The 23,502-nt window shown below is 38.0% G+C and overlaps 3 protein-coding genes across 6 annotated transcripts in view; 1 reads left to right on the top strand and 2 right to left on the bottom strand.

The window, feature by feature from the left end:
• The window catches only part of LOC308661093 (E3 ubiquitin/ISG15 ligase TRIM25-like), a 30,885-nt gene extending 28,770 nt beyond the window's left edge, over nucleotides 1-2,115 (bottom strand). For all 4 annotated transcript variants that reach the window (XM_081315853.1, XM_081315852.1, XM_081315854.1 and 1 more), the window contains exon 1: nucleotides 1,147-2,115. The gene's annotated coding sequence lies outside the window, so the exon portion shown is untranslated. The remainder of the gene's footprint in view (nucleotides 1-1,146) is intronic.
• A 115-nt stretch (nucleotides 2,116-2,230) lies between these two features.
• Nucleotides 2,231-17,560, bottom strand: KCTD2 (potassium channel tetramerization domain containing 2). Its single transcript, XM_081315859.1, has 6 exons — nucleotides 17,135-17,560; nucleotides 14,976-15,084; nucleotides 13,442-13,533; nucleotides 12,996-13,091; nucleotides 11,466-11,591; nucleotides 2,231-5,528 (listed from the first exon to the last, which is right to left on the bottom strand). The coding sequence occupies exons 1-6, from the start codon at nucleotides 17,435-17,437 to the stop codon at nucleotides 5,499-5,501; spliced, it is 756 nt and encodes a 251-aa protein (XP_081171985.1). The 5' UTR covers nucleotides 17,438-17,560; the 3' UTR covers nucleotides 2,231-5,498.
• Nucleotides 17,561-18,391: 831 nt separating this feature from the next.
• Nucleotides 18,392-22,376, top strand: ATP5PD (ATP synthase peripheral stalk subunit d). Its single transcript, XM_081315862.1, has 6 exons — nucleotides 18,392-18,650; nucleotides 19,339-19,469; nucleotides 20,048-20,144; nucleotides 21,034-21,105; nucleotides 21,788-21,850; nucleotides 21,984-22,376. The coding sequence occupies exons 1-6, from the start codon at nucleotides 18,534-18,536 to the stop codon at nucleotides 22,113-22,115; spliced, it is 612 nt and encodes a 203-aa protein (XP_081171988.1). The 5' UTR covers nucleotides 18,392-18,533; the 3' UTR covers nucleotides 22,116-22,376.
• Nucleotides 22,377-23,502: the final 1,126 nt, after the last annotated feature.

Here is a 23,502-nt window from a genome sequence, read left to right as displayed (position 1 = left end):
AAGTCTTCAGGGTCTTACGAAAGGCTAACGGTGTCTAACAGACTAAGAGACACAAAAAACTGCCTGTGCCGCTGCATTCTGGGCCAGCTACAACTTCTAAATGCTCTTCAAGGGCAGCCCCATGTAGAACAGTAATCCAAATGGGAGGTGGCTAAGGAGGTATGTGTCATTGTGAGCAAAGCCTCCTGGCCCAGAAACTGATGTTATTGAGGTAGAAAGTGAACCTCTGAACGGGACCACTAGTTGGCACTCTGTGACAACTATATTGCTGCCCCTGCCATGAGGTAGTACTTCTGAAAGGCTCTTAAGGTAAAGGTAAAGGTTCCCCCGCACATGCGTGCTAGTCGTTTCCAACTCTAGGGGCCGGTGCTCAACGAAGAGCCAGCGCTTGTCCCAGGACGTCTGATTCTGCTCTTCATTTCCTCTAGTGGCATTCTAGGTGACCGCTATGCTGCTTTATCACGGGGAACTCCTCTGAAAACCAAGGGGCCCTCTAGGATCCATACGCACAGAGATTACATGGTTGCGATCCAATCCAAGCAAAGGTTACTCTTTCATTTCAAGCAACAACTGAAGCCTCAAACCATCTACCAGAAAGAACCCCAGGCTTCCTTCGAATCCAACAGCATCTATTAGATGCCTGGGCAGGCCATTCACAGAGGACTTGCTTCCTTGCAACATCAGAGACCTCCAAGGCCAACAGGGAGCTTATCTGTCTGTGGCAAGGGATTGATGGTAACATTCCCCAACTTCAGCACATATTGCCACTGCCTCTGTTGTCACTAACTGAATGCAAAACCTTGCTCAAGGATGCAAAGCCAGAGTGGTTTTATGTATCTGCATGACATTAACAGTTTTTACATCATGTATGCTACCAAAGAGTTATGGCCTTTCCCAGTATGAAAGTATATTTTGTTCTTACAACAAGGCTTCTGCCTTACGCACATGCCCTTGTGACAAGAAAATAAGCTCAGAGTAGTTACTTAAGCAAACATTTATTTAAGAATTGTTATGAGCAGAGACTAGAACATTCAAAACAAATTATTTGGAGAGAAAAAAAGATATTCAATGGGTGTCTCATCTAGTTCATTAAGTTGTGATACTATAATTCTGCAGATTTCTCTGAGCGCTATTATCTGTACTTACCTGTTAAGAGTCAGTTGCACTTGATAAATTACCAATAGGTACTCTACTACAGCTCCAGTGATTAAAGGTTTTCAGCTGTGGTCTTGTTGTCTCACTCCTTGACTTGACTTTCCACCTGTTTATAGCCAATCATGGGATCTGAATTTGTCAGGTGACATCACAGTTCAAACTACAAAGGAGGAGGGAGTAAAGTCCTTGGGTTATGATGTCACTGGCAAGCTCATCTAAATACAAATATTAAGGACCTATCTGCTGTGCCCTTTCAAGATTATAGGCATCCATGATGAAAGGAAACACTACTACATGATTTTTAATATAGCATGCATAGACCCCAACATCTTGTTGCATTGGTATCAAAAAGACAAGATAAATACTGCTGAGCTTGTAAGCCGCCCTGAGTCTTCGGAGAAGGGCGGGATATAAATGGAATTAAAATTAAATAAATAAATAAATAAGCCATGGTTTCATTCATTCATTTTTATTGGAAAAGCCCTTTTTGTATGGATTTATCATTCTGCTTTAGGAAGTTATTTATATTGTATCTCTGGTAGCTCCTGTTTATCAGCCTGCTTGGGCATATTAACATATTTATCTATTGTTTGTAGTGTCAGGATCACTGCCACCACAGATGGCTATTCTGAAACAGAATCCCTAAGCCCACATACACCCAACAGTGATTTTATTATGTTACCAAGGAATAAACTAAATTCATCATACAAATTTATCTGAAGAATCTGTTTATAAAAATTATCTTCCGAAAACTACACACACCCAAGCATCCAGATATATACTTTTAAGTTTTTGAATTTAAGACCCCACTTACAAACAATCCTATTGGGAAAACTACAATTATGATTACTATTAAATAATGGCTTCAGTCTCCTTTTCAGTGAAAAGAAGCCGTAAGTCTTCACTCAAAAGTAAGTCTTCACCGTTACTTTGATAGCAAGAATTTTTAATTAAAAGCAAAAGCAGAACATGAGTGCATCTAGAGAATTTCTGTGTAAAAGACCCTCAATCTTTAATACCCAGAAAGCAGCAAGACACAAAATAAATTCCGGGGGGGAAAAAACCCAAGCACAAGTCATGTCAGAATCTTTATTGGAAAAAGAAATCACAGCATCTCCATTATTATTCAAACACATTTAATAAACCAAGAGAAACAGTAGCAAAGGGCACCGACATGTGACAAACTGTACAAAACCTCTAGGCTTGCAAGCAAAACCTGAGGGTGAGGAGCCCACGGCCCATCTGTGAAGGTCCGAGGAGCCACCCCCACCCCTTTGTGGATAACCCCCTCCCCCTCGGACCATTCAGTCACCCCTGAGAAAAATTGATTAAAAATGTGCAGAAACAAAGACACTTTTAAGAGGAGGTTAGCTCCAACCTTGTGGTAACGGAATAATTGGGCCACTGGGTTTCTGAACCAGGTACTGGTCCCCAGGGGCTAGCTAATGGTTTAAAAAAACCTCAAGAGATGCACATCACTCAGATGAAAAGCCATCCCACCACTGGCTTCCTTTGCCATTTATTGCCTTCCGTGGGGAAATAGTGTCTGCATTCATGTTCCAACTTTAGTCTCAACCACATAAAGGCAAACGCAAGGAAGAGCCCTGTTGCTAAAGAAGGCAAAGTTACAACTGGTGGAGAACATGAAAGCCGATTCTTGAATTTAACAGGGTCTGAAGGTGGCCTCTCATCTTGAGAAAAGAACATCCCAGGTGGGTGAGCTAGAATAGTGTCTTGCTGTAGCTGGAATTCAAGCCCTTATATTAAGAAAGCCGAGAGCTTTCCCAATCCCTAATACTGTTTCTGTCTCCAACTAAACTGCTCAACATTTCAGGGAGGGTTCCCCCAAACCATAACTAGAAATATTTAAGAAGGGAAGGAAAAGAGAAGGTATTCGTGTTCCAACAAAAAACTAGATCTGCTGAAAACCTCTCACAACTTGTCAGCAGCAAGTGAACGAGTGGCCCTATTTATTCAGCAGAGACACTGTTTTTCTCTCCATTTAGCTCAAGTCTTGCTGTAACAGAGCAGCCTCATCTCAAATTGGATTTTATTTCCAGATTTAAATGGAGCTGTTTTCAATGGCACTACACGTACAACAAAATGAAATTACTTTTACCAGTTCATTATCTTGACATCAGGCACTCTTCTAATGTAGCTTCCCCGTGCATGGTGTTTCTGGTGATCGTAACATAAATCAATGAGGTATTTGTTTTAGTTTACTAAAGCTACACAGTAAAGATCTGCTTCCAAGCAAACCTAACACTGCTACGTGCCCAGCAAGGTGGGGAATCAGTTGGGTTAGGCCAAGTTGGAAATGGCAGCTATTCTTTGCAGCACCCTCTGATTTTTCTTTCAACTAGTTCATGCCAGCATAATCTCCCTTCCCTGGAAGGAGAGATTATGAGGATACTTCTGTGGTTCTTATACTTCCTCACAATACACACACAAACACATCTGCTTATTTCTCAGCTGTGGACATATACTGACAACGGCTGAAAGAAGAAGATACTCATAGATTTATGTACACATCACAGTGTTAGTTAAATCCAGCCATGACATACACTGTCTGACCATGCCAATACCAACATATTACAGACAGGAAAGATGAAGAAGGACAAGAAAGTTGCTTGAATTCCACAGAGTATGAAGCTGGTTGAGTTTAGCAGCCAGAAGCTGACCACGAGACCTTTGGTACAGTCTGTTGCTACAGGGACTGAATAATGCATCTAACCCATCAAAATATTACTGGAGGTATGATGGCAAAAACGGTGGGGAAGCTCAGTGATATATATGTACATAAATACTGAAGATTAATGGAGAATGTGGAGCAGGATAATTTGGTACCCTGATAAATTTCATTTTAAATTTTTTTTTTTGCTTCATCTGCATTTTCCATGCTTTCAGTAACCATTCACTATCCTCTTTGTTCGCACTCCTTTTGTAACTAGGAAGAAATAAAAGGGGAAGCCTCATTACCACACACCATAAAACATGAAAAAGACACTGAGTGCAACTCCTTACTGAGAAATTCCAAGCAAACCAATCGGAATATAAGGGATCCTATTCCGATCACTTGACTAATGTGGGAGCTTCAATTATTGCCTAGGGAAAACCAAAGCACTGCAGTTCCTTTTGATACTTTGGTTCATTATGCTCAGAGCTTAATTCAAAAGCCCAGAAGCCAAAGATGACTAACAAGAAACAAAGCCAGAAGGTAGAGAAAATACTTGAGGAATTCCATTTACCAATAACTAGAAGGGACATTTCACTGATTAGGGATGGCACAAAAGAATTGACAAAATCAGCAAGTCCCATTTGTCTAAGATTAGAACTCAGAGAGGCACAACACTGTTACTTCCATTCAAGGCATTCCAACAGAAAAAAAATATACAGAAGTTCACAAATCACTTTGGACAAGAAACATCACAATAGTTTGGCAACTGTCATCATTTTACACCTCCCTTCCCCACCCCCCTCCCCAACCTGTGCAATGCCCTTTAGTCATTTTGGGTGAGAGGACACAAAGGAGGGGATGAGAAATTTCAAGCACAGTATCATAATGTGTAAGTAATAGACTCTCTGTCCCTGGACGTACTAATGCCTACCAAAGTAATTAAGAGTACAAATGAAAACCTGCTTTAGTGCAGGACATCAAGAGAACAAGGGAATAGTTTCATGCTATTGAAGACAAGGCAAAGCTGAACTTGGCAGGAACAAATCTTCCATATCAAAGAACGGTTTGAAATAACCCAAAGGACACATTCTAGATTTGGTGGGAGAAATGGGGCATAAGCTTCCTTCTTTTCCCTCTCTTTTCACAGAGAACAGGAAACAATACAACAGAACCTAAATATCACAGGTAATTGGACACCTTAAAAGCATGAAGGACGCTGACCAAACTGTACTGCAAGAAATGCCTACAGTTAGATATGTAGTGTTATCGGAAGAAAAACCCTTCGGCTAATACCACATCCCTCACTCAACTTTCTTATTTAACAGCTCTGAACCAGTAACATATTAAAAAAAAAGTTGGTGAGTGAAAATGGAGGAAGAATATTTAATTATTCGTTTTCAAATCTATTTTCCCTGGACCTGAAGGACTGTAACTAGGCGCTCTCCAGCTGGAAGATTCTCTTCTTTTCTCTTAGCTTTCTGTGACTGGGGTGGGATGAGCCTTTGGTTTTTACCAGGATTTGATTCTCCACTGGCAGGACAGGCTCAGCTTTGCTTTGTGTTAGTTTTATTACTGTACAAAAGCAAGGTTGGACTGCAGGAGAAATTCTCTGCCCAGCTAAGTTGCCCTTTTTAACATCTTGGAGTTTTAAAGTTAAATGCTTGGATTACATCCGTGATCCTCGCTCCTGAAGAATCTGAAAAAAACAAAAAACAAAAGAGAGAAGCATTTCACTTTAGAAGCGTTTCTTGCAACGTTAAAAAAGAAAGCTGGAAAACATGCTACTTCTCTCAAGATCACGTACAGGCAAATTTGTATAAGAATTTATTGTACTTCCAACGCATTGATTCCAAGTCATCAAGAGGGGTGGGGGTGGGGTTGTACGTCATATACAGCGTATTGTGAACAAAAATCCCAAACATTCAACAGAGTGCATCACAGTATTCCAACCAGGATATAGTTAAATTATATATTATTGCAGCCTGATACTGATATTTTAACCATACAAATATACTAGCCTTCTGTCAAAATTTGGGCATGCAGAAAGATACCTGAGTTTTGAATATAAGCCTTCATGGGGAGCATACCCTGTAAAGCACAAGTTGGTTTGCTTTTCAAATGATCAGGAATACTTTGTATTGTTTGGATTAAACATCCTTTTGTTTAACGAAATAGTTTTAACAATGACGTTTAGAATCATGGATTCTACCAGAAAAAAACTCTCAGCACCAGCTTCTAAAACCGCTCCTCCAAAAATAAGCAGCCATTATAAAAGTGCCTCCAAATTCCATCCTAATCAAGAACTCAAAAAAATAATAATAAAAAATGGCTGGTATTTCAAGATTTGATGTTATAGATTAAAATTAGTTACATGCCAAGAGGGGGACTAGAACTCTGAACGGCTTGAGCAAATTTATATACAAATAGTCCTCATTTAGCAAGTTACTCCTTAATAGAAATTTCCTTTTCTGACCAATGTGGGCGTTTAGAACAAGAAAAGCTTTCAGAGTGAAACTGATTAAGATCTGGTCAGTTTGGAGCAGCAGCTGCCAGCAATGGCAGAGTTCTAATCAACAAATTTAGGGTCACAGAGCTGCTTAAGGACATTTTTTAAAATGAAGCAGCAAATGAATGATTAGAAGTTGATTTTGGAAAGTTATAAATGGATTAGGGGATTTGAAATAAGATTTCATTGTGGAAATCCTTCCCATAGGATAGTCTTGTTTTAAATTCTGAAAGAAAATACAATAGGATGGGAATTTGTTTTTTTTAGTAATATTTTTCACTAACATTTTTGTTTTATCTTTATTAATCTTCAAACCTGCTACCTCACCATATTTTTCTATTTGTTCTATTAATACAGGTCCTATCTCTAATGGGTCCTCCAAGATAAATACTAAATCATCTGCGAAAGCTTGTAGCTTATATTCTTCTCTCTTAACTTTCATACTTTGATGGGAAAGTTAGAGATACAGATTGTAAAAAAGGTAAAATATCTGGGGATTCACCTCACAGCAAGATATGCAACAATTAAAGATAATTATTACAAATTGAAAAGACAAATCGAAGTAGATTTGGATAAATGGAAAAAGGTACAACTATCATTAATGGGTAAGATTGCAATAATCAAAATGAATATATTACCACGATTGTTGTTTTTGTTTTTAACAATAAGATTGGAAAAGAAATATTTTGAGGGGCTAAATAAAATAATTTTGAAATATATTTGGAAGGGGAAAAAGGCAAGGATTAATTTAAAAATGTTACAGGATGCAAGACTCAGAGGTGGGGCTAGTTTACTTAATTGGGAATTATATTACCAAGCTGCAGTAATGTCATGGATGAGAGAATGGATTTTACTGAGGAATACTAGATTATTGTCATTAGAGGGACATGATTTACAGTTGGGATGGCATGCGTTCATATGGTATGGGGAAAATAGAATACACAGCTATTTCCAGAGACATCATATCAGGAATTCTTTATTGATGGTTTGGGAGAAAATAAAGAGGAAGCATTACTTGAGGATTCCAGATTGGCTCTCAACGATGGAAACGTTAATACACCCCAATATGTTTAACATGGGAAACATTATAAGATATAAAGACCTACTAACAGACTCGGGGAAGCTGAAAACCAAACAACAATTAGAGGAACACGGAATAAAGATGGACTGGTATATGAGAATGCAAATACAATCTAGATATGAAAAAGATGCTAAAATAGATGGTTTTAATTTGGGGAGAACAGAGTTAGATGAAATACTTACGGGAACTGAAGAAAAATGGATTAAAAAATGTATAGCTACTTATTATATAGGGAATTAGAGGGGGAGCAAGTTAAGGAGTCAATGATAAAATGGTCAAGAAATTTTGCATATAAGATTGAATTAGATAAAGGTAAAGGTTCCCCGCACATGTGTGCTAGTCGTTTCTGACTCTAGGGGCCGGTGCTCATCTCCGTTTCAAAGCCGAAGAGCCAGCGTTTGTCCAAGGATGTCTCCGTGGTCATGTGGCCGGCATGACTAGACACCAAAGGTGCACGGAACGCTGTTACCTTCCCACCGTAGTGGTCCCTATTTTTCTACTTGCATTTTTACGTGCTTTCGAACTGCTAGGTTGGCAGAAGCTGGGACGAGTAACAGGCACTCACTCTGTTACGTGGCACTCGGGATTCGACCTGCCAAACTGCCGACTTTCTGATTGACAAGCTCAGCGTCCTAACCCACTGAGCCACTGATAGATGGCAGCAATTGCGGGAAAGAAACTATAAACTGACAATGGTGACAGTGTATAAAGAAAATATGTACAAGATGATCTACAGATGGCATATGTCTCCAGAAAGAGTAGCTAAAATGTTTAAGGACAGATCTATGAAATGTTGGAAATGCCATCAAATACCAGGCTCTTGTTGTGATTCAGGGTCAGCCTATGGGTTCGGCAGTTGGGTCAGACGATTCAGAGGAGGAGGAGGGGGGTGTTGGAGAGCCTGCAGAGAACAGCCCGGAGGCTTTCCAGAGCCCTCAGCCAGGCCCCTCCCATCTGGTTACTACGCAGACCCAGCTGTGTGAGCCTGACAGCGTGGATGAAGATGACCCACAGCTGGCCCTGTTCAAGGACGCCCGACGCAGGAGGCAGTCAATCAGGAGTAAACAGAGGAAGGCAATGGGGCACCTCGGAAGGAGGCAGAGAGAAGCCACGCCTTGAACTGTTTAAAAGGGGAATGTGTGGGAGGGCTGGTTTGCTGAAGGCAACCGTTTGAATAGCTCCTGTTTCATGGTTCGTGTTTTTGTTTGGCTCTGTTTGCTCTGTTTTATGTCAATAAATTTGGCAGGCTTAGTTCCAGCCTCTTGCCTTTTTGTAAAGGGGTTGTCCCTGCCTTTTCTGCAGGGCCGGTAGTAGGCTGGTACAGAACAGCTCTTTCTATCATATGTGGTGGATGTGTGCAGAAGCTAAAACCTATTGGAACATAATCAAATCATGGATAGAAAAGATGATACAACAACGTATAGAATTAAGACCAGAAATATTCCTGTTGGGTATTTTACCAGAGAAATATAGCAAAGAGAATATTTGAATATTCATATAACCACTGCAGCTAGGATTGTGTTTGCACAAAACTGGAAGGCACTGAAAGCTCCTCCAGAAGAAGAGGTGGTCAGGAAAATAATGGAATGTACGGAAATGAACAGATTAACAATGATAATTAAAGATAAGACAGAGTCAGAGTATTATGAAATTTGGGGAAAATTTTATGAGTGGGTGAAAAAGAGAATATGGTTAAAAGACAACTAACACTAATTTACTTGGAAGAAAAATGAGGAGATAAGGATATTATTACACCTAATATAGACATTGAAAATCTAAGGAGAGGAGCTGCTCGGACATCACTCCTGAATTGTATCGGAAGAGGAATGGGAAGGAAGAAAGGAGAGGAGAGAGGGAAGAGAGTAGAGGACGGGGAAGGAAGTAGGAAGGTTGGAGGGAAAGAGGAGGAGAAGTCGGGAGAAAGGGGAGGGGAGTGGTGTGGGAAAGAGGAAAGGAGAGGAAGAAGAAGGAAGTAGGAAAGAAAGGAGAAAGGGAGAAAGTAGAGAAGAGGGAAGAGAGAGAAGAAGGGTGGATACAGTGAAAGGGGAAATGGACGAGCAGCACCCAAACCTACATGTATGTATTTATGTATGGCGATATATTTGTTGACTTGTTTGTTGAAGAAATGGGAAAATAAAATGGTATGTATGTATGTATGTATATATATATATATATATATATATATATATATATATATATATATATATATATATATATATATATGTATGTATGTATGTATGTATGTATGTATGTATATATATGTATGTATGTATGTGTGTATATATATATATATATGTGTGTGTGTGTGTTGCTCCTACACCTTTAGTTCTACGCGGGGAAAAACCCGAATGACCAAAGATCCACATACAAGCACCCGCGAAAACCTCAGAAAACATATACATATATATATACATATATATGTGTGTGTGTGTGTAAATTTTAGATTGCTAACAAAGAATTAAAGGGAGACTGATATGCATTTAACTTATTTGTTTTCATCAGTCAGCCATACCCTTCTGAGATTCGAACCTGGGCTGATTGCACATTAGGCAGTTGTTTTAACCTCTAGGCCACAAGCTCTATCTCACTTTGTTAGCTGAGAAGCAAGGGAGATATGTGTTAAATGCTTGTTAACTATTTAGATTACCTTGCTAGGCCCCAAGCATGGGACAAATCTTTATTTCCTGTTTCGGCCTAACCGAAGGCCATCCACAGGCAGTAGTCACAACAGTGACAGCTCATATTTGTGTAAATTTTAGATTGCTAACAAAGAATTAAAGGGAGACTGATATGCATTTCAAACTTATTTGTTTTCATCAGTCAGCCATACACTTCTGAGATTCGAACCTGGGCTGATTGCGGATGGCCTTCGGTTAGGCCGAAACAGGAAATAAATATTTGTCCCATGTTTGGGGCCTAGCAAGGTAATCTAAATAGTTAGCAAGCATTTAACACACACATATATATAATTTGTATATATAATAATTTGCATATATATATATATATATATATATATATATATATATATATATATATATATATATATATATATATATATATATATATATATATATATATATATATATATATATATATATATATATATATATATATATATATATATATATATATATGGGAATTTGAACGCTGGACACTAGGGGGAACAAGAGGTAATTATAGATTACAATTAAAGGAAAATAACATTTAATTTTGGCTTACTAACACAAGATGGGACAAATTATTTTTAATAATGGATATATTCAAGGATTTTTGTGAGTAATGGATCTGCAAGTTAATCTTAAAAGTGTCTGCCATTATAGATAGAAGGCTTTTAGGAGACACTGCAGAAGAGGACTGGGACTGATTTGAAAGTTGGTATCAAAATGACAGCCTGCAAAAATAATATAGAAAAAAAATGTTACACTGAGTATACAAATAAAATTGGCTGATGTTTTAATAATTGAAAAGGATCTGAAACTGGCAGGCCAAAAGAATGTCTTCAATAATTTTCTAATATTGGATTTACAAAAGACATGCTAAAATTCTGAAAGAAATGAAAAGAAGACCAGCTATAAGATATTATCAGGGTTAAAAATTATGATTGTTAAAAGTAAAAGGAATATAAAGTGGGTTTATTTGATCAAGGTTAAAATAGATGTTTTGTTACTTTTGGCATTTCTTAATGGACTTTTGCTGACCAGGACTGAATGAAATTGTTGTAAGAATCTGGTTATAGACATAAGATGAGATATGGGATGAAGTGATTTTTTTGGGTGGCATTTTAAGAGAAGATAAAATTGTTTATACGTGTTACAACAAAGAGGAAAGTTATTTTGTTATATATTCCCCCCCCGCTGCTACATGTTTATTTATTTTTCTGTCTATATATTTTTCCTGTACTCTCCATTTTTAATTTTTATTCTATCGTTTGTTTTTGTTTTGTTTAAATATGTCTAATAAAATTATTATAAAATATCCACTTATCTATTTTATGCCATTCAATAAATAGAGAAATTGAAGGATTCCACTCACAACAGGCTTCTCACCTTTGCTTTCTCACTAGGCTCTATGACAATGCCATTGGTCGAATTATTGAGCTCTCTTGATACAACACAGAGAAATTCTGCCTGATCTTCATTTCCATAGTTGTATGAAGATCCAATACTAATTAACTGTTAAAAAGGAAATGATATGTTAAAAATAGCAATATGAGACGAACGTAAAATCAGTCTTATAAGTTTATTCTAAAGTATTATTTAAATTTATTCTCATCTCCAACAACTGAGTTACAGATTTGCAAGAGAAGTATTTTTTAACTTCCTTTAACATTTAGAAGATGAAAAAGCATGCTCATATTATGCCTTTGAACTCTAAAAACAGTATGATGTACCATGTGACTTCCCTGTCAGATCAAAATACTAACAGATTTTCAGTTTTGTTATGCAACTATATACAGGTGTACCAGATGTCAGATCTCATAGGTTAATCACAATATGTTTTATTAATTAATATTTTTTCGGAGAAAGTGTTACTGTATTTAGGAATGCTCAAAGCTCATGCATCAAAAAGGGCATGTTTAGAAGACAACGGTGACCAATATGATCACTGAATGCGATTTGTATAATAAACTGTTTATAGGGCTCAACTTGGTACACCCTGTACATCTGTTGATTCTATTTGCAGAAACAGCAACAATCATTTCCATATTAATTACTCTCTCCTTCTTTCTACTATTATTTAAGCAATATGGTATCAATTTTATTTAAAATAAAGAATTACGTCACTAGGAACTCCAGAGATAGCTGGGTAAAACACCAAATTTTAGGACTATTCCATGCTGTGGGGTGAATAGCTGCTCATGTATCCTAGCGTTCAAAAAAACCTGGGCTTTGCAGATTTAGCTAAAGCTGCAGCACCAGCCATTCATGCAATACCAGTCAAAAACACCTTCAAATAAATGAATAAATGTATCTTTTCCTGAGATCATGTGGCAGCTGTGAAGGGCTGCTTTATGAAGTTCCTGACAGATGCTACATATGTGCTTCTTTATGCTTTTAATCATATTTTGCTCCTTGAAGTCAGATTTTTGTGCAGCTCTAACAACAATCATCAAACCAGAAACCCAGCAGCTATAGCAAATTGAAACAAAATCAGGAGAATGTTTTAAATTGTAGGGAACAGAACTACCAATATCCCAAAGGTGCTTTTTTCAAGAGGCAACTGGACTTTCTTGTTTTTCTTTGAAGACATTTTGCTTCTCATCCAAGAAGCTTCTTCACCTTTATCTTTTTTTTACACCTAATAATCAAGCTACAATATAGGATTTTCATTAGATATATACTTACGAGAATTCAAGATTGGCACAAACTGATAGTACTGATCAACTGTTACAGTAAAATTAAGTAAAGAATGCAAAGGTGACTAAAAATCAGGCTTCTGCAAACAACAGGCATATTTCCACCCAGCGTTATTGGTTAGTGAGATGAAAAGCATATAAATATGATAAATAAACAAACAAGATGACATAATATATCCAGTGAATTGGCCCAACTTCTGAACCTGTTAACATGAAATACCTGTTCAAATTTCCATCCATCAGACATAGTAGACACCATCTGGGTCAGTTCTTCTTCTTGGCACTGCAGAACTCGGTAAACATGCTTGACAGGTCCCTGGGTTAAAAGAGGAGAAACTAACAAGTTAGAAATCAGGATTGTGAGTTTTCTAAATAATAGTATCTTATTGAAATGATGGTAATACTATTATATTAAGATGGAGAAGGCTCATAAAAAAACAAACATTTTTAAAAGTGTTTAGAAGCATGCTTCTAGCCACCACAGTTGTTAAAACCTAGAAAGGGAAAGTGGGTGTTTTTGTGAAAGACTTAAGAAACCAATAATATCTTGTGAAGGAGATCCCTATAACACGGCTCTTATGCCACAGAGAACGCACAAGCCTGTCATATCAAGTGGTAACATATGTTAGGACCCAATACATTTATTTTCTTTCTAATGTGAATTACTTGAGAAGTTCTGCTTTCATTGTCTCGTATTCGTTCTTTCACCAGCCTCACTAGAGATGCAATGTTGTAAAATTCAGCTTCTTCCAGGACGCCTACAAATAAGGATGAAGAACATGGCTTCAGTATTTGTAAGAAGGAAAGGTTGCTATACATCTACATTAACCACAAAATTTCTTGATCAGAAACCTTTCAGATCTGATCTTGCTGCATTTCTGAAATGGGAGAATATATATAATTTATAATTTAATTCAGGACATTCTGTATTTGAAGAGTGGTGTGCCACAACTCAGCTTTTTTATTGTCTGAAAAGCCACAGAGGAACAGCCATGAATGTTGTGATGTTAATGTAAAGAGTGCAGCTGAATTTTTTTCAGCTTGTGTTTTGAAAATCTAAGAATGTGGATGGAAACATGATCTTTAAGCTATCAAAATTTTCAAAAATATGAGGCAAAACTGCACTGCTTGTTATTTGATTATCTTAGTGGCAAATTCTCTTTTTTAAATTAGCTTTCTTTATCTTAGCAGGTTTTACAGAAAGAAGTAGAAAAAAGAAAGAGATAATTATATGAAAAAAATCAACAGCCAATTAAACAGCAAAATAAAAACAAGTGGAAAACTGTACAGATATATATCACATTTTCTTTAAATGTCTAATCAGTTTCTGGTTTGTATTTTAAAATATCATGGTTTCTAACATTACAAAATATCATAAAATCTATGCCAAAGGATCAATTATTGAGGGTTTTTTGATTGGGAGATAAAACTGCCTTTTTATAAAATAGATATTACATATCTCTTGAAACAAAATCTTAATATTAGAAATATTACCATTTTTCCAATTTCTCAAAATAATTCTTGTTGCCAAATTCTAAACGCATAGTCTCTACAACACTAAAGGCTACAAATATTTTGTTAGGCACAATTCCAGCAAAACTGAATAAAAATCAAGAAACACCGTGTGAATAAAACTTGTACTCCTTACTACAACCTGGAGATTCAAGAAACATTTTCTCTTTTGATTCTCTTTATGAAAAGAAGCTTGTTTTTATGGGGTATGTTCCATTAGAAAGCAAATGCTAATATAATAGTCCCTAAAATAAGGCTCTAATGAAAGCACTACCAAGGATACTTCCCTGCTTCATCATAAATACATGCCTGTTTTTCCACAGTACAATCTGAGTAACATAAACTTTCTATTATATTTTAAAGATGCATAGATCATGAAATCAATGAGATTAAATACATTAAATGCATCTTGTTTAATCTCTTTTAATTTTTGTATTCTTGTCTTTTAACATGTATTGCCCTGTTCACCGCCCTGAGTCCTTCGGGAGAAGGGCGGTATACAAATAAAATTATTATTATTATTATTTAATTCTGGGCTCAGGCAAGACCAACCTCCATTAATACTGCTAATGTAATACTAATTTATTAAATTTGTATGTTATCCGACACTCAACAACTCTGGCTGGAATTAAACATTCCTAACTTTCAAGAGAGATTTATACATTTTTCAAAGTTATGTTTTTCTTACCTTCTTCTGCCAATTCCTTGTTTATTATGAGTTTTCCATGCCGGAGGTAGTTCAGGATTGGACCAAAATATGTGGGATCCCTATCAATGAGATATGCCCCTGTTTCATCCTGTTAGGAGATATAATTCTGTTATAGTCTGCTGCTCAAGAAAGATATTCCAATGGCATTCAGACATTTGGACATGGAACCAACTGCCATGAATCTGAGAATATGGTTCTCTGAGAAAGAAGCCAAATTCTTGCATTAGTGGATATCTTATTCTACATTTGCTTGTGTTAGATGATTCCGTGACATAATTAAAAAAAGATAAGACTGTGGCCTATGTACCTTGGCAGTATCTCATTAACTAGAAAATTATGTGTTTATTGACTTGGAATAATGTGCTCTTAATTATGTCACAAGCTTTTTCACATATCAAATTAATGCACAAGAAAAAATAAACATAATTGTACTGATTACTACTATATTCTTTTTATCGCTTGAAATATAATTCATTCTATGTATCTAACAAATCTGAGCTATAAATTACATCAGCACTTTTTCGTAGCCTAAAAATATTCTTCACAAAAATAAATCCAGAATATTTAGTTTTTTTGATCTATTGGCTCAAACTTTTTTAAGAACACTCACTAAAGCTACACATACTTGGAAATGTATCCTACTGAACTGAGTGGACCTACTTAGCTAATTATCTTGGAGACAGATCTCAAAACTACATTAACAAAAACGTGCAATCTGTAAAGGTTTGTACAGCTTATTGTGCAGTTGATTTCAATGGGACTTACTAAGTAAACACACAAGGACAGTATCACTCAGAAGTGTAAATAAAGACCACAAATTTGATATCTCTCTATAACTATTATAACTTTTCACTATAATCTAAAGCACTGCATTTAAAATTAAATTCTAAGGAACACAATTATGTAAGGTTTTTATAGCACATTTAGAATCCTCTGCACTGACATTATAAGTGATTATATGCTAAAGCAACCACTCTAAATATACTTTATCTTGGCACAGAGTTTTAAGTACTAGAGAAAGAAGTTGCTTTGTATATAGATATTGATTTTTTAAAAAAATCAAAAAAATCTTATTTTCTTATTTTATAGATGTGAAACTGAAAAGCTGAAAGGCTATAAAGGATGAAGATTCTGTTTTGATTCTGAAGGATATAGGATATAATACATTATATAGATGTTATAAATACATAATAACATTTATGTTTAACATTATAAATATGTGTGTGTTTTTAATAAACCATTTCTAATTGCGCTCATTACCCCAAGGTAAATAGATTATATTCAAGTTATTTACTGACAATACCTTCATTGTTGAAGTGTTTGATTACAGATTAATATTCATATTTAATACTGGTTGAGAGAAAAGCTATACAAAGACAGTGCTTTTAATTTGTCTTCTGTGTTCAGGCTAATCCTAGAATGCTAAACATCCTGGTTTACAGCCACAATAATTAAACCAAGTTGTTACAAACCACGTCATACCTTAAATGCTGTGAGCGCAACCATATTAACATACTGTGTACTATTAAGTCTGTATTGCCTATGAACAGCGGCTCAGCATCTTCTGCAAACACCATCAATAAAGAACAGCACAGCAAATACAAGGACTATATGATATGTGTGTTTGTGCGCCCGCGCAAATAACCTAATGCCCCATTTTTAGATGCAGTCTAGAAGTGTCACTAAGCTGTATATCCCTTGTCCCCTCCCCTACGTTTTCATCAGGAGAAACGTAAGGCAGGGGTCTTCAAACTTGGCCCTTTTATGACTTGTGGACTTCAACTCCCAGAATTCCTCAGCCAGCAAAGCTGGCTGAGGAATTCTGGGAGTTGAAGTCCACAAGTCATAAAAGGGCCAAGTTTGAAGACCCCTGACGTAAGTAATAAAATGTATAGTTATGGTAAAGCTGGAGTTCTGCAAGGAACTTGGCCTCCTTCCAGAAATACGACTACTCCATTAACACCAGAAAATGCAGGAAGGCGACTAGGAGAGCGGAAAAAAAGGAAGGGCGAAAACGAATATCGTCGGAGAAGCACACACGCCCTTCAGTCTGGGTGTGCCGGGCTATAGGCACGAAGGGGGAATGGGGAGGGGGGAGCGAGAGAGCGATTTAGCGCCCGGCCGCCTCGCCCGCTCACCTTGTCTGAGCCCAGTTCGGGCCCCTCTTGGCAGCAGAGGCGGCAGAGGAACGACTTGGGCTCGCGGCAGAGGGTCTGGCGGGTGCTCACGAAGTAAGTGCCGCCCACGTTGAGCCGGACCCACTTGGAGCCGCCACCGCCGCTCCCGCTCCCCGCCGCGGCTTTTTCGGGCGGCGGAGGCTCCGGGCTGCGCGCGGGGCAGGCGGGAGCCGCAGCTGGGCGAGGGCTCGGCGGCCCCGAGTTCGGGAGAGGGCTGGGCGTGCGACCTCGTGGCGGCCCCTCCCCAGCCACCAACTCCGCCATGCTCGGCTGCAGCTTCTCCCCTGGCTGGGCGGGCGGCGGTCCCTTTCTTAGTCAGCGGCCCGGGCGGAAAGGCTGGAGCTGCTCCGGTCGAGGCGCGACAGCCATTCCCCCCCACACCAGTCCCCGCTGACACGAGAACGGCGGACTTCCGGGATGATGAGTCTCTTCCGGGTCAACAAGCGCTAACCGAGTCGAACGACCGCGCCTGACCCCGTGCGTGGCCCCGGCTTCGTTCCAAGAGTTCCACCCTTAAAGGGAATCGGAACGAGTAATGGAACGTAACATTCGGAAAGGTGATCGAGAGACACCGGAAGGAAATACGATAGGCAGCCGTGCCATAAATCCCAACAGTTTACATCGACGCTTCTTCTTTTGCGTTGGACGCTCCTTAGTTAATTTCTTAGTGGAACAGTTTTTGACTCCAAAAAGGTGACGTTTAGAAATTGCCCTGCCACTTTGCTTCACGGAGAAGAGAGAAAATCATTTGAATATAATACGGACCGTCCTTTTGAGAGAGAAAAGAGAAGTTTACTACATGCCTGCTTTGCAATCACGGGGGCGGCGGAGGGACGGGAATAGAGATGGCTAAAAAGATGGGCTGGGTTTTGCAGAAGCCTCCACGGAGGTTTGGGCTATTCCCCTCCCCCAATAGTATGTGCAACCTTTTCATATTATGATCTTTGTTCTAAATAAAAGCTTCTTAAGAGCAACAGCCTACTTAGTCGTCATCGTTGAAATGTAACAGGGCGGAGACCCGATCTTGCGGCAGAAATAGAGCAGAAGATGGAGATTCGGTCATGTCTAGAGATGATAGGTTGGGTAATATAGTTCTGCGAAGGGCAGAGATGGAAGGTATTTTAAGGGAACTCGTGGGAATGACGAAGTTTACTCTCAGAAGCATCTGGAGATCCCAAAGCTTCAATTCGTAGGAAGGTTCAACTGCTTTGCCTCCTGAAGCCATCGCCACCCCCGAGCCCAAGCGAAGAGAAACTCGACTCCCCTCCTCTGACTACTCCCATCAGTTTGCCTAGCCCTAGCTCTCCTTGCCGTCCGGAGCAGAGCAGGCTGCGCTCTTGCCTTTTACTCTCTCTATGAGATGGCGAGGGCCGCCCTCTTTCCGGAGAGAGTCGTCCCGATTGGGCCCGTTGGTCTCTTGTCAGGCTTTAGTTCCGGGAGCCTTTTCCGGCGGTGTAATTACCCGGGGTGGCTGAAGGTGAGGAGCCGATGTCCTTTGGGAGGGTTGCTAGTCCTGTGATGCTTCTCGTTTCGTTATGGGTCGTGGGTTGAAGGGTTCTTGGATGGCGCCTCCGAGGACAGAAATTTGTTCTCCCGCAATGGTTTCCCCTTGGCTAGGAAACTAGATGCTAAAATAGAGAAAAAAATTCGCTGGCTGTTTTGTTTGGGATAATTGCGGAAAAAAGGATTGCTTGATATCTTGGAGCAAACAAGCTAATACTAATATTAGCTTTTTAAAAAGCTATATATTTTTTAAAAATTGAATCGAAACTGCATGATTTTGAAGAAAAAAAACCAACCTATTTTTTGTAGGTGCGTTTTTGCCTTTAACTCATTGTTGACTTGGCAGAGATTTCAGGGGTGGTTTACTATTGTCTCCTTCCTAGGGCAGAGAGAAAGTGACTTGCTCAAGAGTCACCCAAGCTGGCGTCCTACCTAAAGTGGGACTAGAACTCACAGTCTCCTGGTTTCTAGCCTGGTGCCTGAACCACTAGACCAAACACCAGGTTTACTTCTGAATAAAATCTATGGTGCATTTTAGTTCTTGATTTCATTCGGTTGAAAATTTCTGTTAATGTCCATTGTCCGCTTCCTTCATCCCTTACTTGCTATGTTATTTTCTTATTTAATTTGTTCCTTAGTCTTTATCTCTTCCCATTTTCTAGGTGATAGCAATGGCTGGCCGCAGGTTTGCTGTGAAAGCAATAGATTGGGCAGCATTTGCTGAACGAGTGTCAGTTGATCAGAGACCTATGTTTAATGCTTTCAAATCACGTAGTGATGCTATTGCAGCCAAGTGAGTATATTTCTTAGTTTGTAAAGAACACCATGGAAAGAAAAGGAATGACATTAAACCAAATATCTTTGTGATTGGTGAATACATCAATGGCATTATTTGGATTACATTATTAAATACATGTGTCCAGAATGTGTTGCAGAACTGTTCACTTGCCTCTTATATCAGTGCAACAAAAGACATATTTTAAGGTATAGGTGTACAGTTTATTGAAATGGGCATGCTTTCAGATTTAGTGAAATCTATAGGCAGAACTGTTCCTATGATCTTACTATTTAATTTAAATAAAGAGTTAAATAGCTAACAACAAGACTATATTGATTGCCTCTCAATCATTGTTAGTAACTGTGATTACACTAGGTATGAGAAATTTTGGTAGAGGCAATAATCTTGCCCATCCTACAGATCTTTAAACATAACATTCTTTGATATCAAGTTTTTATCTTGATAACAAACAAAATATCCAGACATTTGGTTGACTTTTCTTGTTGTGAAGATCAAAAATAAAAAATGACTTTAAAAGAAGGAATAGTCTGAAACATCTAGTAGTTCTGATGTTCTTTTATGTATCAAAATAGGCTCGCAACTTTGCCAGAGACACCACCAGCCATTGACTGGACTTTCTACAGGACTGCAGTTGTGAACACTGCCCTAGTGGATGAATTTGAAAAGAAGGTGAGGCACTTTTAAATTGTTGGGTGTTTGAGGTGTATTCCATTGCATCAAAAGAGACTTGGTAGTTCCCTAAACACCAATAAAAATGCAATAAAACTTTCAGAGTAAAAAGATGAAAAACTAAAGACTATACCAGTGTTACTCAAGCTGATACCACCAACCAAAATTCATCCCTCTCAGCTTCTTTGAAATTACCCCTATTTCTTCTTTTAACAATTTACGGAAAGCAAGTAATGTGGCAGGCAAATCAAATCTCTGAGAGGATGCTGTTCTAAAGTACTTCCACAGAGATGTGGCTATAAGCCTTCATATTTCTTACCTGGCAAAAGTTGGGACTCAAAAGCAGGTACTTCTGAAATGTTCAAGTCTGGCAGTTCAAAACTGGATGGAAAAAGTGTTTCTATAAGTATTCTCATCTCAAGTTATATAGTACTTTGAATTGCACTCAGGAGCTAATTGGAAACTAGTTCAGGGCCTAAAGCACAGTACTGCATTGATGAGAAAGCCTAAAGCAAAGTACTGTATTTATATCAAGCAACTGTCAGCACCAAGCCACTGAAACTTTCAAGGCTATTTGTGTGAAAAGTGGGGTGCAGCTGTTCAGATAAGAGAATGTGGGAATGAGTCACTAAGCAGGGATGCAACTTTGAAACTGGCTGTGGTTCTAGGATCCTATGGTTGAAAGATTTATACAACAGGGCAATAAATGCACAAGAGCCTGTGGTTCTAATTCGGTAGTAAAGTACATACTTTTCAATGACTGGATTCAGAGACATTGGGAAGTATGTACTTTACTACTGAATTCGAAACATAGATAGAAGGTACATATGGTATGGGTTTGGAAACCAGAAGCTACACATTTCAATTACAGTTTCCTCAATTTTCACAGTTTAAGGCACTGCAGATTCCTCTGCCTGCGGATACTGAAACAGCTAAAATAAGCATCCAAGAAAAGGAGTCTGTAAGTGTTCTGCTATCCTGTTACTGTTTGTTTTTTTCATTGCACATAAATGGCGTTTGCAGAGGTGTCTGCTTGGCATCTTAGCAGATTGCTCGTGGAGTAATCTTTACTCATGGTGCCATTTGTTAAATTATACTGAACACCATTCCCTCCTTCCCACATTCCATCTGCTTATGGATTGCTACCTTTAGTAATTTCTCTGCTAGAATTGTGCCATTGACAATGGCCAATTTTAACTACAAGAGTTGCAGGCCTTACATTGTCTGGAAGAACAAGTTGAAGACCTTCCATTTCTTCCTCCTTAAGATTAAAAGCTGGAAATAATAAATAATAAATAGCATTTCTGAGGTACAAAGTAGAAAATTAGAACATGAATGCAAAAATGGGGGAGAGGAACAATTTCCTTACTTGGCAAATGCTATACTAAAGTTCAATTGGGCTTCATGTGTAGTTATTTTATATGTAATTGTTCTAAATAGGATTATGACCTATATCCAATACGTATTTTATGTACCCATGGATATTTATTTGCAGTGCACGTGTAAATTGGTGCCACTGAAAGCGTGGTATTGTTGACTTTATTATTGGCTATAAAGTTCAGACTGGATAAGCATGGATAGCTTCGCATGGATAGCTTCTTTGGAACCAAAGTTTTTCATAATATTGCTATCTCTTCTTTCAGGATAAGACTGCTGCTGATTTCATAAAGGATTCCAATGCCCGCATTGTTGAATATGAGAAGGAGGTAAGCTAGCAATTTTAATTATACAAAAGGATTTTTCCATTGTACTGTATTTTCTCCTAATAATTTCTGTCCTGCTGGTTTTCAGCATTTCTCTTCATATTTGTGGGTAATTATGATGTTTTTTTCTCTTAAGCTTCAGGAACTGAGAAACATGATACCGTTTGAAAATATGACATATGAAGATCTACCTGAAAAATTTCGGGATCCTACACTGGACCCAGTAAAATATCCTCATTGGCCACACAAGCTTGCTTCTGATGTATAAACACTGGCTGTATAAACACCATTAAATAAAGTAATTGCACATGAGCCTTAGGAATCTGCCTCTTCTTTTCTAAGAATCCTGCAATTTAGCTAATTACTACGGTAAGATTGTATGGGATTGTTGCCTCTAACATTCTTATTTTAGAGCCCTAAAAGTTGGAGTATTTCAGTGTTTGGTTTGGATATGATTTAATGTTGCATATCCTGGAATTAATAATATTGGATTTGTTCAAACATGAATTATGATGAATTAAAAAAAACAAATATGCTTATATAAAACTGTTTTATGTATTGATGCTTTAACCCTTTGATATTTACCTTGCAATATATTCCTATTAGGTTTTTTAAAGTATGGTACAGATCACAAACATTGCATTTGCTTTACTTTCAAAACATGTTTTATTGTACATAATTAAATTCCTACTCCTTCTGAAGTAAATGCCTTATTCTATACTTCTTTCTATTTTTCTCCTATCTTATTCTACTATTCTATTTAATCTGTAAATTTTTGTGCCCTTGTTCCTATGTCTTTGTTTTGTACCACTATTTTCTTAGTTCTTTAAATGTTCTTCTCCACCACCCCCCATCCCCCCCACCCCAGATCTTTGGCTCTTATAGATCAATCTCAGTGTGTTCACGTGACAACCTTTTTTTTACTCCTCTATAAAGTTGCAAATGTTTTTCCCTTTAGGGCAGGGAGAGAGCATCTCGTGTTTTCAGAAGAAAGCAAATTATTTAAAGACAGCCGATGCTATTTAAATGGTTGACTTTGTGGAGAGTGAAGACTGGGCAATTTCACATGGAAATTGGATAGCCATATCTGTTTCTGGAGCCTGTACACTTTTCTTCCAGAGGCATGTTGCCATTGGGACTGGCAGCACATCCAAAGGCTAGAGATAATGGAAGCATGCTCCAGAAATATACGGGTTACTTGCTTCCTCAGCTTTCGCAATTTGTTAATTGCTGTTTAGTCACTGCCAATTTTTGAAGAGTCCACTGGAAAGAAGCTTGTTTTCTTACAGTGAAAATTGATTTTCCTTTAGGACTGATCTCCCAGAACCTCTCTAAATCTCTTATATAATAATGTTCTTCTATATCATTTCCTCGGAATTTAACATCTGTGGGGAATGTATGCTATAGCTGTTATAAACATCATGCTATTAGAAATATCCTGGCACATTGCTAACAAAAAGACCCAAATCAGTATTCAACTAACAACAGAAAAGTCTAGCTTACTAATTTCTAAAAATAAGGAAGAATAATAATTCCAGTGTATTTTAGAGAGTCGGGTTCATAAGGCACGAAGCCTGTGTGGAATGAGAGATTACGTATTTATTTCCTTGATATCTATGCTCCTCAATTCTTTTTTTTTTATTGAAAAGTTTTAC

The sequence above is a fragment of the Vipera berus genome (genome assembly GCF_964194415.1).
Source record: "Vipera berus genome assembly, chromosome: 2".
Taxonomy (NCBI): Eukaryota; Metazoa; Chordata; class Lepidosauria; order Squamata; family Viperidae; genus Vipera; species Vipera berus.
The sequence above is the reverse complement of the archived record's forward strand: the minus strand, read 5'-3'. Positions and strand labels throughout refer to the sequence as shown.

Bases quoted from the DNA above. Each gene is read 5' to 3' on its own strand.
- KCTD2 (XM_081315859.1), bottom strand. From the start codon at position 17,437: ATGGCGGAGTTGGTGGCTGGGGAGGGGCCGCCACGAGGTCGCACGCCC. The intron at 11,592-12,995 runs GTATTTCATGTT...CCTTTTTAACAG, and splicing joins ATGGATGGAAATTTGAACAG to TTAATTAGTATTGGATCTTC. The intron at 5,529-11,465 runs GTGAGAAGCCTG...TGTTTTTTTCAG, and splicing joins AGCCTAGTGAGAAAGCAAAG to ATTCTTCAGGAGCGAGGATC.
- ATP5PD (XM_081315862.1), top strand. From the start codon at position 18,534: ATGGCGAGGGCCGCCCTCTTTCCGGAGAGAGTCGTCCCGATTGGGCCC. The intron at 19,470-20,047 runs GTGAGTATATTT...GTATCAAAATAG, and splicing joins AGTGATGCTATTGCAGCCAA to GCTCGCAACTTTGCCAGAGA. The intron at 21,106-21,787 runs GTAAGTGTTCTG...CTCTTCTTTCAG, and splicing joins GCATCCAAGAAAAGGAGTCT to GATAAGACTGCTGCTGATTT.